General features: G+C 41.4%; 2 protein-coding genes across 3 annotated transcripts in view; one reads left to right on the top strand and one right to left on the bottom strand.

The window, feature by feature from the left end:
- Ccdc91 (coiled-coil domain containing 91) overlaps window positions 1-10,571 on the bottom strand; it is a 163,516-nt gene extending 152,945 nt beyond the window's left edge. For both annotated transcript variants that reach the window (XM_029478591.1, XM_021165354.2), the window contains exon 1: window positions 10,383-10,571. The gene's annotated coding sequence lies outside the window, so the exon portion shown is untranslated. The remainder of the gene's footprint in view (window positions 1-10,382) is intronic.
- Window positions 10,093-12,275, top strand: LOC110296641. Its single transcript, XM_021165356.2, has one exon. The coding sequence runs from the start codon at window positions 10,178-10,180 to the stop codon at window positions 10,487-10,489; it is 312 nt and encodes a 103-aa protein (XP_021021015.1). The 5' UTR covers window positions 10,093-10,177; the 3' UTR covers window positions 10,490-12,275.
- Window positions 12,276-18,427: the final 6,152 nt, after the last annotated feature.

Raw genomic sequence — 18,427 nt, 5'->3', positions numbered from 1 at the left:
ATGTGATTTAGAAAGCTGACGTCATACAAAAAGTCCTCACTACCCACAGCCAAGATACATTAAATGTCAATAAAGATGGAATTTGGCAAGTTCTCAAGTAATTTAAAAATAAAGAACATAACATACTTCTGCGTAACTTATTGTAAATATAAGGAAGAAGATTCTGCAGAATAAACAAACTAAAATGGAAGAGTAAGTTGTATATGGCAACCAATGGACTGCTTTGAAGGAAAGTACTAGTATACTAATGCTGTGTGCTTTATTTAGAAGATAATAAAGGATCCAATGAACCATCTGAGAGTTCAAAGTGCAGAACAAACTAGACCCAGAAGTCAGAGACTCTAGACAAGGAAAAGGAGGGCAGGAGGAGGAGAGAGGGAGGGAAAGAGGGAGAGAAACAGAAAGACAGAGACTGACTACAGAGAGTGGCTCACATAATCAAGAGGTCTGAGAAGTCCTGGGATTTGCAGTCAGAACACTAATGACCCAGGAGAGATGGTAGTACAGGCCTGACACAGTCTGTATGATCCTGAGTCCAAGTCTGAAAACAGACCAGAAGAGCCTTAAGTCAGCAGGGATTCTGCATCTCCTCTTGACATAACACTGACTTTCAATTTGGATTCTCTACTAACTGGATGAGGTCCATTTTACAGGAGAAGGCAACGGTCATGTTATTCAAAATCACCCTCAGACACACAGAGAATAATGTTGGGCCTTGTGTCAGGATACCACAAGGCCCAGTCAACTTCACAGGTAACCCTGAATGTCGAAGGCACAGCCCTGTCCACCTTTCACTTGTATGCATTCTCCTAAGTCATAGTCAAGTTTCCCACACAACACGATACAACCATCTCGCACAGAACCCTGAAGCACATTCACTCCTGTCCCCAAAGAGAAGGTAAAACCCTGAGCAATGTTCATTCTTCTGGTGCTTGAGCTGCTCCAGTTACTTAAATATTATGGCAACAAAAAGACTTAGATGCTATGAAGTAAAGTGAAAATATTTCATTTTACACCATGAGGCAACAGAAAATGCATGTGCAACTGTAGCTGTTGTGTGTGTGTGGCCACATGCTCACAGTCTGTATCAACAACTGCCATCTCCACTACCCATCCCATAGTCCTTTGGAGATCAGCAACTGTTTCAACTGGCTATGACTATTTACCTACCAGGACGACCCTAATCCTTCTGAAGTTCCAAGGCCAGAACAGAGCCAGTTTCTGCAAACCTTAACCACTGAGCATGACAGGGACTGCCTGAATCCTGAACCCTGTTCCTCCACTGCAAAAGAGCAGTTCAATCTCTCTCCTTCATAGCATTCATCTCTCTCCTTTGCCTGCTGATTCAAAGGCAGAAGTCTGAAGGGACCAGGAGGAAGCCTTTAGCTGTTCAGCAAAATCACCTTTTGTCTTCTGGTAGCAATGTTCCTCTCTCTGGAACTCAGATCTCTAGATCAGTAAGGATAAGATCATGGGAACAGGAAACAGAAGCCTTCCGAAAGTCACTAAAATAATAGCCACCCTCATTTCCATTTTTGGTTCTTGGATCCTGTGAATTCTCACAAGGGGAGGAACAGTACCACACACTAAGTGTTGATAGAAAGGGTTTGGGTTAACTCTAACCCTAACTCCTGGGGACTCCTGTCTGGGCCCTTCAAGGTTCAACCACCAACCTGGTATTGTAACTGAGTCTTCAAAAGACTATGCTACCATTCCACCAAGACATCTAACTTTAAATACCATGGAAGACAGTAAAGTTGGTGAATCCCATAGGCTTGGGACCACTGCCATGCTCCTGTAGTCATGAGTTATTTGACCAGATTTACCATGAAACAGGTTGAATGACCAGAAGCAACTCTTGTGTAGAATGTTACAGAAGTGGTTAAGGACTTCTGTGACCCAAAGGCAGTAGTCTCCACAAAACTACATTTAGAAAGGAACATCCATGCCGACATCCTCCATAACACAGGGGGACCAACAGAATCAACCTGCGGCTGGGGAGCTGGGTGATCATCCTAGGGAACGGCACTGTATCAGCACCTGCATATTAGTGAGTCCTGCTGGCAAACTGTACACTCAGCAGTGCCCACATGCAGATCAGCCTTAATGAGTACAAATCCATAGCACTCCTTAGTGAGTGGACATCCACAGTGCTAAAACATACCTAGCATCCATCTCTGTTAGGATGACTGAACAGAATTAGATTTTATCTCACCTTAACCTTTCTGCTTATGAAGATCAATTCTCAGTTTCACTGATGGGAATATCATAATCAATAAGCTCTGGGTCTACAGAAGCCAGACTGGTCTGTTTGGTTCTGCTGCATATCCTGGTAGCCCTGCCCATCTCATCCTTAGACACTGAGTGCTGTGTTAAGGTTCCTCAACTCAGTGGCTGCAATTCCCACTGTAAGGTCTTCCACTCAAGTACAGAACCCAGAGTTCTTCCGGGATGTCAGGGCTCCTCTAAAGATGTATCCCAGCAATTTTGATGAGTAAATCTCTTCTTAAGGCAGAATTTCATATAGCCCCGGCTGGCCTTTAACTCTGTCTATAGACTAGGATGGCTGAACTTTTGATCCTCCCAACACTGGGATGACAGGTATGCTCTACCACTCCCAACCTCGGTGAGTAACCTTAAATGGCACACAGACTCACTTTTATGTCTCCCTAAGCCTACAGATTCCAACTTGGCCACCAGACCATAGCAGTTCCAGCATTTCCAACCTGCTCTGTAAACTGCATTTGGGGCCATGCTTGGGATGAAGTATCATAGTTCTTCATAAGTCCCCAAACTGAAAAACTGGTTTAATGTACCCACAGAATACTGGTTTAATGTACCCACATCAATGAATTCAGTCTGACCTTTCTTTCCACTGTCAGGCTATATACCGTGGCTATCAATTCTATCACTCATGCCTACAATTTCTGTCTGTGTCAGTGATAAAACTCACACAGTTCTTTCAGAACACAGCATGTCCTCACAGGGCACACTTTGTGTTTCACCTTCATGGGCTGAATGAGGCTTCTAGCCAACCACCTATAGAAACAGAGTGAGTAGCTAGCATACCTAGTGCAGTTTCCTCAAGGGCACACAAACTATTTCTCAGGATGGACAGAGTGGTCATTCATCTCAATTCAGGGTGTGGTCCTATCCTTCATCGAGGCTTTGTCCTATCATCTCCTGGTTCCAACTTTCAGATGTAATCTATTCAGGGTAGTGTGTCTCTAGATTCCAGTCCAACTGCCCAGACCCCATTCCTTCACAATCAGTACTCTTACTGTGAAGTACTTAAACTTCTCTCACCTTCCTGACTGATGTCCTGGAAGATCTGAGGAAGCAGATCTGAACTGAACCCTAGGTGAACACACCACAGACCCTGCAGATCTCAGCTATGCATCTCCCACACCTTTCGCTTCTGGCTTCTTAATTTTCAGACTGAGAGTTCTCAGATCCTCCTTTGTGCACCTATCAAAGGTCTGACCTGCAAATAGTGTCTCTTTAAAAGAAAATAGACTTGTTCACCAAGAGAAACACATAAAGTACTTGCCTGCTCACATTTTTCCAAGATGATATAAAACTTATTCTAACCACTAATTTTCATTTCCCTTGAATTAAAAATACCAGAATTCTCAGCACATACTTTTCATGTGATTCTGACTTTAACATGAATCACCTATAATTTTTTACCTCCACACCTAGTAAGTAATTGAGCACCAATTCTAATAAAGCTTCTATCATATGTAAACTAAACACAATTCTCTCATGTTACATTAAAAAGTCCTTTTCAGAAACACGCCTTCATGCCCTAACTCTGACGACTCAAAACCCTTTTGGGCAGTAGCTGGGCATGGTTTTTCTTCATCACAGTGACACCTTGGCAAACCAAGCTTTCCCACAGGGAAGCCAGGTACTCCCATAGTGCTGTTCGTGTACTATAAGGTCAGCAGTGTCCTATAGGAGTGCCACCTGGCCTTGCTTCTCTACTGAGTCAATTAATTTAATTAAACTCAAGCAATGCTACTTTCTGGGAGACAGGAAAGACATTCATTTTTATTTGCTCAAGTTCCTTTCCTTGGGTATGTAAATTCTTCAAATTGTGTGTAAATCTTCAGTTGGTGTTTTATATTTTATACTGAACCTTAAATAACTATACCAGTATTGCCATAGTAACCAACAAGTAAAAACCTAGCCCCAAACTACACATGACTGAAGGAACCAGAAAGTCACACCCTGGGCCTACCTAACAAGGATGTGGAACTCTCAGCTTATGGCCCTGCTTCCGAGGAGTTCTATAAATAAGGAAATGAATGTCAGCACAAGCCAATGTGAAATGAAAGCCTGTCTCTTTATTACATCTGCAAACCATTCGATCTTCCTCAGTTATAAAGATGATACAGACTAAACCACACAAAAGGTCACAGACAAGCACACTGGACAGACCCATCATATCAAGGGTCTATAGACAGGAATTCCTTCTGTAACAATATACCTGTATATGCTCTATTATGACACTCAGATACTACTACAACACAGTAACATTCTATCAAATGGGAAATAAATCAGTTACCTTCAGCAACTAAAACATGAAAATCTACAAAAACACATCTAGATATTTCCACCCAATCAAGGGAGAAATGGGCTCTGACTGTCTTTTACTGGGGAATTCCTTATGCAGAAAACCCAATTTCCCCTAAGCAATATGTTCAGTCATAGGACACAATGCAATAAATGGCTTGTTTTGTTTTCCACTTTCCCTTTGAGCAAAATGACTCTGGCAATCCAGTTGTAATTCACAAACCTAAAACTGTGGTAACATCTGTGTAAGCAAACATGGCTACAAAGAAACAGTGTCACATACTAGCTAGTGACAGTATTGAAAAGGACACATAGTTTATTACAGTGAGCAGTGTGTCTGTCTCACCTTACCAGATCTACTTCCCACTCCACTGAGTCTTTCCACATAGAGACCCCTCACTGCTCTGCAGTGCCCTGCTAAGGAGGGAGCTGATTCCAGGCTTTAGAACAACTGCCAGTCAACAATCTCATGACCCAGCATCAATCCAAGGCTTGCAATAACCCAGGACGCTTATGTCCAAAAATCAGCACGGACAGTCAGAACAGAGGCTCTGACACTGCGGGCCCTCCTACCCTCACGCTTTCTCCCCAGCACTCATAACCTGAGAAAACAGCAGGTTCATAGCACAGGGAACCCCAGCAGCCTGCTAGTTTTTACCATAACTAACAATGATTTCTACAAAGAGACGAAGCAATACAACCCACCCGGAACTCTCCCAAAGGCCCATCCTCAGAAGCTGCCACTCTTGACCTGCCCGGCTGCTCCCTGGAAATGCTGCTCCTGTGCTTACCTGCATTTGCTCTCACTCAGGTTGCCAGGACAACAACCTTTCCCCGGTGGTGACAGCTGCATGCACACACGCCTAGCTAACTTTCAAAGGTAAGAACTGGAAGAGTAGCATGTTTACAAATTATTCTTAAAAGATTCAACACTTTTCTGAAAATCTAAAAGACCAAGTTTATTCATAAAGCTGTGTATGCATGCTCCAGGTTGTGTGTGTGTGTGTGTGTGTGTGTGCGCACACACACAATTTAGAGAAAGATCTGAGACTTTTTCTCTGGCTCTGCACAAGTGACAAATGAAGACTAAGGCAGTTACAGTCTGCTCACATGAGCATTACGACCCTGCACCATCACTCAGAGATCCTTGGCAAAGGCTAGATGCATTAGCTCTACACATCAATGGAAATGATTGTGTGTGGCTTGTAATCTAAACAGACTTCAGTGGCTGCACATGAGGACACAGAGCTTCCATGGTATATCAAGAACAAGATTATTATGGAAACAAACAGCAACAAGACCAAATTCCAAGGAAGAGAAATGAGCAAACACTCAGAGAGAATACATAATATATTTTTATATGTCGTTTCAAAAAAAAAAAAAAAAGCTGAGACAAACAATGATCAACAAAGAGTACAGTGTATACAGATAGACGGGAGGGGAAGCAATCAGCAAAAAGACACACCCTGGATTTACTAGAGAACACCATCAAAACTGGCAACTTGAACATTTTTATAGACCCACTCTCAAAGAACTCAAGGAAATTTCATTTTAATAAAGAGGGAAGACAGACTTCAAGTTATTTCCAGTGGAGTAATTTATAATTGTACCGAGAATGATTTATAGCTGAGTGACAGTGATTTATAATGAGGGAATGACAATGATTTATAATTGTACTGACAGTGAAACATGTGTAGAGAATGACTTTGCAACCAAGGTACAAAATCACCCTAGTAAATTAAATTACTCAAAATGCAAGACTTTAAAAAAAAGGTGATTAAGATATAAAGTATTTATAATTTTGCTTAATAATCTTCACAATGAAAAACAATATGGAGAGCACCAGAATGTAAGCAGCAGCCTTCTCAGAATAACAGTAGGGTAATTTTTTTACCATAACTAACAATGATTTCTACAAAGAGACGAAGCAATACGACAACTGTTTATGATTGAATTGTAAAAATTCTAAGCAAACCAGGAGTCAAAGATAATTTCCTCAGTCTGATCAAAATGATAAAAAAAAAAAAAAATAGACTACATGTTTTCTTTAAAGAAAATTACCAGTCACGAATGTCTCGTGAGACTTCTTATTCAGCATAACTAGAAGTCTTAGCAGTGCAATGAGATAATAAAATGCAAACAGTTGGGAAATACAAAATTAAACAGCCTCTGTGGATGGATACATGCATACGTAGACAATCACAAGGAGTCCATTAAAGCCACATGTACTAACAAGTGAGTTGAGCAACACTGTAGGGTTCAAGAACATGTAAACCTCAATAGTTATAACAATAGCAATAATTAGAAATGTATATGTGCGGATACCATTTACAGTAGCAGCAAATGAACACACATACAAATGAAACAAAACAGAAATAAGATTTTTATGCTGAAAGCTGAAAAACATTAAGAGAAACCTAAATCCTGCATAAACAGAATCATCTAGCAGATTAAAGACACCTAAGATGCCAGTCACCCCAAAGGGATATATAACTTCAACGCATTCCTAACCAAACCCCTACAATAGAGAAAGCAGGCTGCCTCTAAGAGTTATACAGGAAGAAAAGAAGCTACAACATTTGAAACAATTTGAAAAGTAACCAAGCTAGAGAATGAAGCCTTCTGATGTTAAGACATTCTAAAAACTAGAGATGCACAGAATGATGAAACAGAAGAGAATGCCAGAAAGAGACAGAGCCACACATACACAGTGAACTGCCTTCTCACAAAGTGCCAACAAGAATCCTGCTGAAGGACAGGAAGAAAGTTTCCCTCAGATGCAGCCAAATTCATGCATCTGTAAAGGAAAGGCTCAAAGAAAGCCACAGCCTACACCTTACATTATAAAGGAAGAGTAACTGACAGCATATCCTAAATACAATACCTAAAACTAGAAAATGTCTAGAGAAAAACAGAAATTCTTTGCAACCTTGGACAGTGTACAAATTATTTTTTTTTAAAAAGGAAAAAGAACTGATCCAATGGATTTCATCAAAATTGAAATTTCACTCACACATTTCACGTGTCAGGAAAAGAAGCAAGTGGCAGACTCAAAGAAAACACTTGTGGACATACGCACACATTGCACATATATTTTATATATATATATATATATATATATATATATATATATACACACACACACACACATATACATATGTACATATGTATATGTAAAACTAAAGTTTGTGCCCAGATTGTATAGAATTTTTTTAATTAGACAATTAAAAACTCACAAAACACTTTGGAGAGATGCCTCTTGAAAGAACATACAAACAGCAACAACAGCACAGGAAAATGTCTTACAAGTTAGTTAACTAGAATCTCAAATAAAATCATCTGTGAGATCCCGGCATGGAGGCACACAGCTGTAATTCCAGCCTCAGGAGGTGACAGCAGGATGATCAGGAGTTCAAGGCTAGCTTCAACTACGGAGCCAGTTGAAGGCAGAGTGGGCTGTTTGAGAACCTCAAATTTAAAAAAACGAAAACTCAATGAGTCATGAGGAAACACCTTGGGAAGTAGCTAAAGCAGGAGCTAAAATGCCTGACTGACACATGGCAACATGAATCAAGCATCTCACTGGCAGGATTGCAGCACACAGCGGCCACCAGGGTAAACAGCAGAGCTAAAACGTTACCCATGCAGCTGCCACCTGGTCCAGCACCCTGCTTCTCAACACTGAACCAAAGAAAATGAGAACTAATCTCTCTAAAGACTTAAATATGACTGTCCCCCCAAAATGCATTTTTATTAACAGCTTCATCCCAAAACACAAAACTCAGAAACTCCTAAATGTCCACCAACTAGTGAGTGAGTGAGTACACTGTGACCTACTCACAGACGGAAGTACCATGTCCCCTTTTTACGGAGACACCAAAAGGGCTAGAAAAGCATTCTGGGAAAAAAAGTACGAACAAGGGACTGTGCTTCATCTTTCCACTTACATGATTCCAGAGAGGAAAAAAAAACCCAACAGAGGATGAATCTGTAGCCATCCTGGGGGATCCCAATGAGCAAACCGTGGTGATGTTATATGACCAGGCACACTTGTAAGAGTGAGTGCACACGAAGACATACTGAATTAGTTTACCCTGAACTAAACTGTAAGAAATGTCCTTCAGGAAAAGGTACATCAACTCTAGTTCAAATAAACTAAACCCAAGTTATTGGAAACTGAAGAAAGGAGACAACCAGAACCCGAACCCTAAAATGTACCAAATTAACATGCACATTAATACAGAGTGGCCTTTCAAACGTTTACATCCTACAGGAAATGACAACACTTCATATAGTTATACGGAAACAGTAGCCAGTGGGGCACTGTGATTGTGATCCTTAGAACTTAAACATTTTTCCTCCTTTTTCATTAATAGAAAGATCTCACCCACCTTAATTGATTCCCACTTGGCTTGTGTCATAGAGAGAAATTCCCTTTAAAGTTTTCTTTATTAATAAAAATCCTATATTCTTTACAAATCTGATAGTACCTGGGTGTTCAATAAAATGTCCCATTAAGCAAAGCCCTGTCCATTCAATCTTGAGACAGGCTAATTAATGACAGGCTCTTTCACACACACACCCCAGAGAGAGAGAGAGAGAGAGAGAGAGAGAGAGAGAGAGAGAACAAACAACGGATGTTTCTCTAGGTGATTTTCTAAAGTTTTCTTTTTCTGTGAAGTATTATGATGATTAATATTTTTCTTAAAAACTCAAAAATCCTGGACTTTCTCGTTTTGTTTTATGTATTTTTCCATTTGGAGTATGATGTTGCTAGGCAACCAGTTCACAGTTCCCAGCCCACTGAAACACCTCTAGCCATCCTTGGAGGCACCAAACTTCCTCACCTCTCACCAGGCAATTCTCCACACATTAACACACCACATAGTGGCACCAAGGTGCAGCAGGCCTAGCATCTTCCTGAGCCATTTATCCCAACTGGTGAGGAACAAACAACCCCAAAAGCAACACAAGGTGTGGCTAAGATGACTACAAGTGCACTTCTCCTCGGTTTCTGTCGCCCAGGAAACTGTGAGTATTCTGCAGGCTTTTGTCTTAAATCCTGAGGTGACAGCTGACCCACCCACAAGATGGCAATCCATCAACCACGCAGCATGCAAACATGTTCCATAGCCATCCACAGAGCCGGGAAGTTTAATACTAGGGGCGAAGATGTGTCAGTGTCTGCACAGTGGAGGGATAAGTCGGAATTCGTGGGCGGCCTCTGAGAGACCTAAGCTGAGCCCAAAGCCTTCACTTCCCCAGAGCGGAGGGCCAAGATCACGGCGGCCTCACCATCCCAGAGCTGCCAGAGCAGCTGACAACTCTTGTGCAAAGCTCCCTCCTGCGGAGGCAGCCGCGCAGACGCGGCATCCTGGGGGCGGGGAAAGGTGTGTGACAGACAGAGGCCACGCGCTCCGCACCGTGCTCGTCTCGGGTGAGAACCCGAGATGCCACTGTGGGTGTGTCCAGCGATCGGCTCTCCAGAACTCCGAGTGCACAGGCGCGCTTTCCCAAGCTCTGAGACCGGAAGGGGTGCGCCGCTCGGCACCGACGGGAACCGCGTCAGGGTCAACACTTCCGTTCCGCCGGGGCAACTATGGCGCGGCCAACAGGCAGACTTAACTATGGCTCTCCACTCGAGACCACGCAAGTGCAGGGCCCCGCGGGCGAGGGCGGGAGCGAGGTGTCTCCCCGACCCAGGTCCCGTGAGTCGCCCGGCCGAGGCCTCGCGGCTCGCAGTAGCTTGGCCACGTTCCCACCCGCGGCCGAGACCCGGACCCAGACGGCGAGCACCCGATTACCTGCTCCCGCCGCAGTGCTCCCCGCGCTGTTGCGCGTCACACCCGGCTCTCAAACACTGGCTCCGGGACACCGGCTACGCAACCACCCCCCTCCCGGTGACTGCTAGCCCAGGAACCCACGTTGGGGCAGCCCACGCACCACCCGGCGCCCAGGATCTCCTCACCGGAAGTTGATTTCTACCTAGGCCCGCCCAGGCCTGCGCGCGGCGCTCCAGGCATCCGCGGACGCATCACATGACCCCCCAAAGAGGAGGCCAGCTGAGCCTCATCTGAAGAGAGACCTGACCTGTGAAACAGATTGACCTGATATACACTGCTCTGACCATCCTCAAAAACTACATCATGCCTTATCTTTTGTCCTGAGCCAAAACAAACTATCCAACAGATATTCCTCCTAACATAGATTCAGCAGGCTAGGCCACAAGAAGAACCTCCTAGTTGAGTGTGATTCTCAGGTAATTGCACTCTGCGATAGATTGACTTCGACATAACGCTTTTCCTGACCATTCTCAAGATCTACCTCCTAGTAAAAGGTTCTCAATCTCTCTTAGTGACAGGCCCATAAAACCACCTAACAAATCTGAATTTTTCTTCTGTCCAGAACTGGAATCTACCACGAGAAGAGCCTTTGCCTCTTACGAGCAACCAAAATGTGAGAACTGAATAAAGCACCCGGCACTGTGACATGCTCAAGAAATGTTTGCCGTGATGTCTGGACCTATTGGCTTAGCGGAACTCTCAAGTTCCCGAACATGCCTAAGCTGAAAGCTTCTCTAACCACTGGATTTTGAAGATCGGCAGCGCCAGGACTGTAGCACTTGTAATCAACTCTATCATAGCAGTTCGTTCATATTCTACTAAAAACAGTTGATTTTCAGCTGTTCGACATCCTTATAGCAAAGCTGTCAGTCAACACCTTTTCCTGAAGGGAATACGCATACACTTGATAGGTTTTTGTTTGAAGGGGAGAGTAATTGTGTAGACTGTCGTGACTGTTACATAGAAATGGTCAACAGGTAGCATACTTCTCAGATGGTTTAGACAACATTCACTTTATAGAACGTATACCATTTACTTGGAACTAGTCAAGTGGTAACAATCTGGGAATGAACCAAATATATCCAAGATGTTTTACTGCCTAGTGCCCTGATCTTTTGAGTGTGAGTCTGTGGACAACTTCTATTCTTCACACAGAGAGCATTATTGGAAATTGCTTTTCTCTTCCTTCCACTGAACAAAACTGACTGAACTATCTTTAATCTCTGTACTCTGAGTGGGAAGTATCAACAGGATCTTGACATGCCTTCACTGAGCTGGGCAACCTGAAGTCCTTAGTGAACAACTTATACTGAGCAGATCACCTCTTCTGACCTTTTCCATCCTGCCCATTCTTTGCACAAATAAGTTGTATTTCTCTTATAGAAATTTGATGCTTCCTTACACACATATACTTTTTAAATTTCCAGTTGAGCACCAAGTCAAGGACCACTTCTTTGTATACTCAGCAAGCTGTTTCCCATTTCTTCTTTTACATCTAGTCTAGTTGTCAAGAAAGTGGAAAGACATTCAATAAGCATTTCATAAACTGTTAGTCAATATTTATGTGTCATCTTATCTTTTCTCTTTGTGCTTGAAATTTTAATGCCTTTGGGTTTCCATCGAAACATCTGACCCAACAAAATGACCGTTTATCCCTACAGCCACCACTCTAGTTTCAGATCACTGTGTATCGGTCATCAGAATCTCACCTCAGAAACCCCACAAAGTAATCGGTACTTTTATCTTTAATTGTTTAACATGCTTACATGTAAGCACCCATCACCACGTCAACTTTATTCTTTCCAGCTGTCAAAGGAGATTCCATGCTCCTCAGCAGTTATTCCCTTCCTCCATCTCTTCACACATCACACCTGCCCTAGGCAACACTAATCCACTTCCTTAAGATATGTCTAATTCCATAAAAAGTGTGACCTTTTGTGCTTGGTCTCCCCCACTTAGCATAATGTTTTGTGAGTCCACTTACATGAATAAGTACTTCTGTGAATGGTCTTCTAGAAGCTTTGTGGATAGATGTTGGACATAGACTATAATTCCTGAGTCACATGCTAGTTCTACCCTTTAGGAACTCTGGTCCTCTTCTACACCATGTTACACTCTCTTCTACAAGAGAGGTCTTTCATCTCTTCTGTGCCTCACTTCTGGAGCACAAATCTTGATCTTGATTACTCAGCGAAGTGCTTCTACAAGCCGGCTGACACTGCTCTAGACATTTGTTGTGCATATGACTACAAACCCATAGTACCTGAGACGAGAAGTATGGCTCCCACCCACCCTCAAAAAGAGCAAATGTAGAGAAAGATCCAATCAAATCAGAAATGGGGCCTAACCAAATTAGAGGCGTTGAGTGCTCCTCTCAACCTGGCTAACCAGGAAGTGTTGCTCATTAGAAAGAAAGCTCAAGACAAGCCCTAAGGAATCAGTAGGATCAAATCCAGCTAAGAAAGAGGACTATGCTCCAAACAAAGAACAGACAGAGCAAAGAAGGAGAGAAAGAAAAGAGAAGGAAGGACGGAAGGACATGAACTTAATGTTTTCACTTACCTGGAGCTATAGGATAGATACAATTTGTAGGCAGGTATAGTGAAAGCAAAGATGATAGTGGAGACAGGCTGTGACAGCTGTCAGTGTAAAACACAGCCTCCGTTCCAGAAAAAAATAAGGGATACTTTATTGCTATCTAAATATAAGTAATTGTGGCCTGGGAACAGTAACTCAAACTACAGTAAAATGATGTGTTCCACCAAGGATGAGATTGTGTAACCTTTTCATTGTCACGGGACAAAATAAAGTCAAATAAATCCACTTTCAAACATTGTTGAAGACGTGAGCTAGACAGGCTACATCTCAGCAGAGAAGTCTCTGCCTATATATTCCAGATGTTACAACTTTCTTAGCCTTAGCTTTAGTGGATTCGGGTATTCTGCTAAGTAAATACATTCCAAAGATGTCACCTAATAGCAAAAGGGAATGTTAGATCACATATGAACATGGGCGTAAATGGCTATTAAGGGAACTAAAGACAGTCCAAGTTAATTTTGTTTCTGGATCTGCTGCATTCCACCATTTGGTAATCAAGGACATTTTAATCAGAAATTCTGCAAAATCCTCAATATAGATATTACACTGAGGGCAGGTGGTATAATGTGAAACCATACTGGAAAAATAGGACTGTCTCCAGAGCAGACAAGATAAGGAAGAATTTTGCAAACTCCACAGAAAGACTAGAGTTCTATTCTGAAGGCAATAGAAAACTTCAGGATTTGTTCTTCAAGATTGAGGGTATTACATCAGCAGAGGTGTGTGGGTAAAAGGTAACCAAGGTAGATAGGAAGTAGCTGTAATGAATTATGAGTGAGGTGGTCATGAAGGGGACAAAGTTTCTTGGAATAATGTAGGTAGCAAAGTCAGTACATGGGGTGGGGAAAATCAGGAACTGAAGATGGCCCCAAGTTCTGAAGCTGTTTAAAGAGGTGGAGTATGGAGATACATCTGGTAAGGAAGCCCATGGAATACTAAAATACTCCAAGTCCCATCTGGAAGCTGCAACACAGCCCTGGGTGACTTATAGATGACATGTTATTTCTCACCACTCTGAAGGCTGGGAAGTCCAAGATCATGATGCAAAGCAGATCTGATGTGTGATGTGTGTGCTTTCTGGTTCATAGGTGGCACCTCACTTTGTCCCCACACACTAGTCATCCATCTAAAGACACTAGCAGGGAGTTACCAAGTTCTGCTCATGAACATGGTGGCCCAGATGCTGCTGGAGTTATCCGCAGAAATGGCAAGGATCACAACAAAATGTATGTAATATCTTATGACTCCATGTGTAAGATGAGAAACTCTGAAGGGGTTTATTATTCATGAGCCTTTTCAGGAAGTTCACGTGATATTTCCCAAGTGAGCCTAAAAATGAAAGTTTGGGAAGGACTTTTAGCTTTATATTGGGGTATTGGGGGGGGGGTTGTTTTGTTTTGTTACCATGGCATAGAACCACTGTGAAAAGCCCCAAACTGAGCTAGGTTTATTACGAGAGCTAAAATTTCTACTGGCCAAAACCTGGAATACCTAGGCTTGCTCACCACTTTGCTCCCATGAAGCTGAGTAGGCAGAGAAATAATATGCCAGTTAACAGAACAGTAGTTGGATGGTAAAGGACTCCCGTACAGAAGATCTAGTCATTCTTGTCTGAGTATGCATCTGTTTCTTGTGCCATTCTGTCCTTGTCTCTAGGTGTGCTTAAGGTAAGAATGCTCAGTCCAGGTGTGCCCTGACTGACAGAAGCTAGAACAAGGTACGGCAACCTCCGTGCCACAGCTGCTGGGGTTGGGGTGGGGTGGGGTGATGTCCCATTCCTGGGTTTATTAGAGTACTGCTTCCTGGAATCATATGGACTACTTTGGCGATCACTCATATAGAGTTGTTGGACAGAACTTCATCTCTTCTGAGAATATAAGTGAAGAAGCATGTAAGTCTCCATGTTTTTATAGCATAAAGGAAACAGATCTAAGGACAGAGCAGGCTCAGGGAGCAAGACAAAGCCACAGAATCCAGAGGTAGACTAAAGTTTTGAATGAAGCAATTCTAAAGCAACTGTCACAAGTATCAAATCTATTACCTGCTGGGTTTGCTGTTACCTGCAGAGCTAAGTGTGTAACAGTGTAGAAAGAGTCTGTATTTCTAGCTTCAAATTAAATATTACAAAATGAGCTGTCATCCCCCTTTAAACAGAAGAGGGCCTTATTTACCTTCTCCCTTGGCCTGGTTCAAGCCATAGAGTGGTGAGAACTAAGCAGCTGAGCGTAAGATGTCCTCCCAGATTCTTGTGATACTTGGCTTGCACGTAAGTCAATGGTAAAGGATTTCAAACGCTAGTCTGAGATGTGCACAGCTGAAAGACATGGTGAATTATGATCCTTTCTCATCTTTCTTCAGTTAGATATCTGAGTCATGACTAACACACAACCACTCATGAAGTTTCAATCCTAGAGGATACTTGTGACCCCTAAATCCTTGCTCTCAGATCCTTGATAGCCCTCTCTCCAGTCTATCAACATGACCTTCATCATAAGTATTTTGGTTTACATAGTTAGCCTAATTCCAAATGAACAAGAGTCTCCCCTAATTAATGTCTGAAAACCTGAATTGCTTCTTTGGTGGCAAGTGCAAATGCACAAAAGAAAAAACAAGCCAGGAAATGGTGGGGGGGAGGTCACAATTTCATCTGTAGAATGATGTAAATTAATCATCATAAATTTCATGGTCATTTACTTTTAACTGGGACCTCTCGATAACTCATCAAAGTCCTAACTGAAGACAGAACGTACATATGTCCACTCAGTACCAGAGTTCCACATTACATCCCTTAAAAATAAATAAATAATTCATTTCTGTGCAAGTTATCTTTCTAAAGTTGGTGCTGCAAGTAGAGAGTGGCAGTGGAGTATGGTGTTTGCCTAGCATATGCAGAGCTCTGGGTTGGATTCCCAGAAAACAACACCCATCTAGCCCCACTATTAGTTTACAGTCATGATCACAAACAAACAAACAAGTGAGAGATGGACTCTAGTTTATATCATGGGTTGATTTTAACAAGCAAGCTATTCACATAATTACAAGTGGTTATTCAAATGCCATACCTCCAGCTGCTAAACGGTACATTTTTATAATGCAGATTGGAAAGTCAAAACAGAGACTGAGTTTCTGCATCCTTGTTGGACCACCATATCGGAGTCTTTCAAATCTGCTGCACCGCTTCCGCAGACCTTGCTTGCAATCAGTACTCTGGGCAGAATGCCAGGCAAGAGCTGCCGGTACAACTAAGATAAATTGAGTTTGAACTAAAAAAATGTTCATAAATGTTGGTGTACCACAAAATTAACACATCATGAGAAAACTCTGAAGTTTGAAAAACGGGGTTTGAGAGAATGTGATTGCACCCCAGGCAGCACTCCCCTGCATCCGATCCCTCTTTCAAGTTGACCAGAAAAAGGAGGGCAGTGCATAGGCGGAGGAATGATCTTCCTGTTCACTTCTCCTTCTTTCTCTCTTTGCTTTTTCTTTGGTAGTTTGGGGTTTTAAATAATTCTAATCATAAAAGAGGTAATTTACCTCTTCAACTATGTCAAACTTTAATCTAGGGTAGACTAAAAGAACTGACAGCAATATCTTGCTAGTGAAGACAATTCTGCTCACATACCTGCATATATGTTTTACATTCAGTTCAAAACCACTACATTTAAAATGTATGCATGTCTAGCAAGAAGAGATGGGACACGTCTGTGTTGAGTAACTCAACAAAATAACTGCCTAAATATGACCCAATATGATAACAATTGAAATACTAACAAAGAAAGGGGAATATCAATTCCTAATCCTAGGCAAAAAAGTCCAGGCAGCAAATGACCACTTAGAGAGAATTGACCTAGGCCAGGGATGGTCCCCAAACTGGTTATTCAGTACATAAAAGACACAATAAATGGACTTAGCATATTGTTTTATGTAATGTATGCATGTATCTATAGATAGATAGATAGATAGATAGATAGATAGATAGATAGATAGATAGATAGATAGATAGATAGGTAGAGCAATGTTAAAATAAAGAGGCCATCAACTTGAGAGTTAGTGGGGAGTCATGGGGGATGGTTGGAGTGAGGAAACATGAAAAGGCAGGGAAAAACTGATTTAATTATATTTTAATTTTAAATATTTACAATTTAAATATTAATTTAAATGTTAATTAAAAAATTGAAAAGTTAAAAATAAGATTTAGATGACTGTGAGAATAGATAGTAGGACATCTCTTCTTGCCAGACTTATATAGAAAGGTAGGCAATTCTGTGACTTCTCTTTACCTATTTTAGATGTGCCCATCAAATGTGTGAATACCTTATTCATTTTAAAGTTTATCACTTGAATATTTATAACAATATCACAGTCGATAAAAATATACAAACCTAAATCCAAACTATTATCTATCAGCGAAGAATCCTGAACATCTATTTGTAGTAGTACTATTGATGTCTATAAAAACAAAATAAAAGAGTTTTGAAAAAAACTAAGTTCCATAAAATCAAACTATTTTCTCCTTATAGACAATCCACTTTCTATGATTCAAACTTCATGACATGGCTACCATATGTGTAATAAAAATGCATCATACATTTTGAACCATACTTATTTCTCTGTATAGTATCATGAACTAGTTGATGGTAACAAAACTCTTAATATCTTGAGAAGAAAATTTAACAAAGCTGTATATTCACACATGTATTTTCAAAAACTAGAGGAAAAAATCTACAGGCCACATTTCTTCTTACACTTTGAAATGAAATAATGAATACTATACTTATTTTAAGAGTGAACAGTCACTTTAATATTAGAAAACTCATTAATACTTTGTAAGGTGTTTAACACTTTAAGAAGCTAAAGTACTTTTCTCAACACTGCGTAGAACTGTATTGAGAAACTGCTAAAACATCCCTTCTAGGAAAACATTCATCCATTAGACTAGTAGAAACAGTTAAAGTATGTATGTCTTAGTCACTTCCTATAGATGTGACAAAATACAACAACTGAAAGCAGTTTAGAGGAGGAAAAGGTTTATTTATCTTACAGCTTCAAGGTCATAATCTATCACTAAGTCAAATCAGAACAGGAAATCAAGTCAGAAACCTGGAAGCAGGAACTGAATGAGGAGCCATAGAGGACCACTGCTTATTATATTGCTCCACGGGGCTTTCCCAATGTGTTTTTGTTTTACAACTCTTAAACATCTGTCCAAGGATGGCACCACATATGATAAGCTAGATAATCGGAAAAAAGTGTATATATGTACGTATACTTCATATACATGTACGTGTGTGTGTGTGTGTGTGTGTGTGAAACCTGAGGGATATTGAGATGTCATAGCAGATACAAGCCCTTGCAATCAAACTCTTGAGCAAGTTTGATCCCTAGAACACACACAGATAGAGGAAAAT

Source organism: Mus caroli, chromosome 6 (assembly GCF_900094665.2).
Source record: "Mus caroli chromosome 6, CAROLI_EIJ_v1.1, whole genome shotgun sequence".
Lineage (NCBI taxonomy): Eukaryota > Metazoa > Chordata > Mammalia > Rodentia > Muridae > Mus > Mus caroli.
The sequence above is the reverse complement of the archived record's forward strand: the minus strand, read 5'-3'. Positions and strand labels throughout refer to the sequence as shown.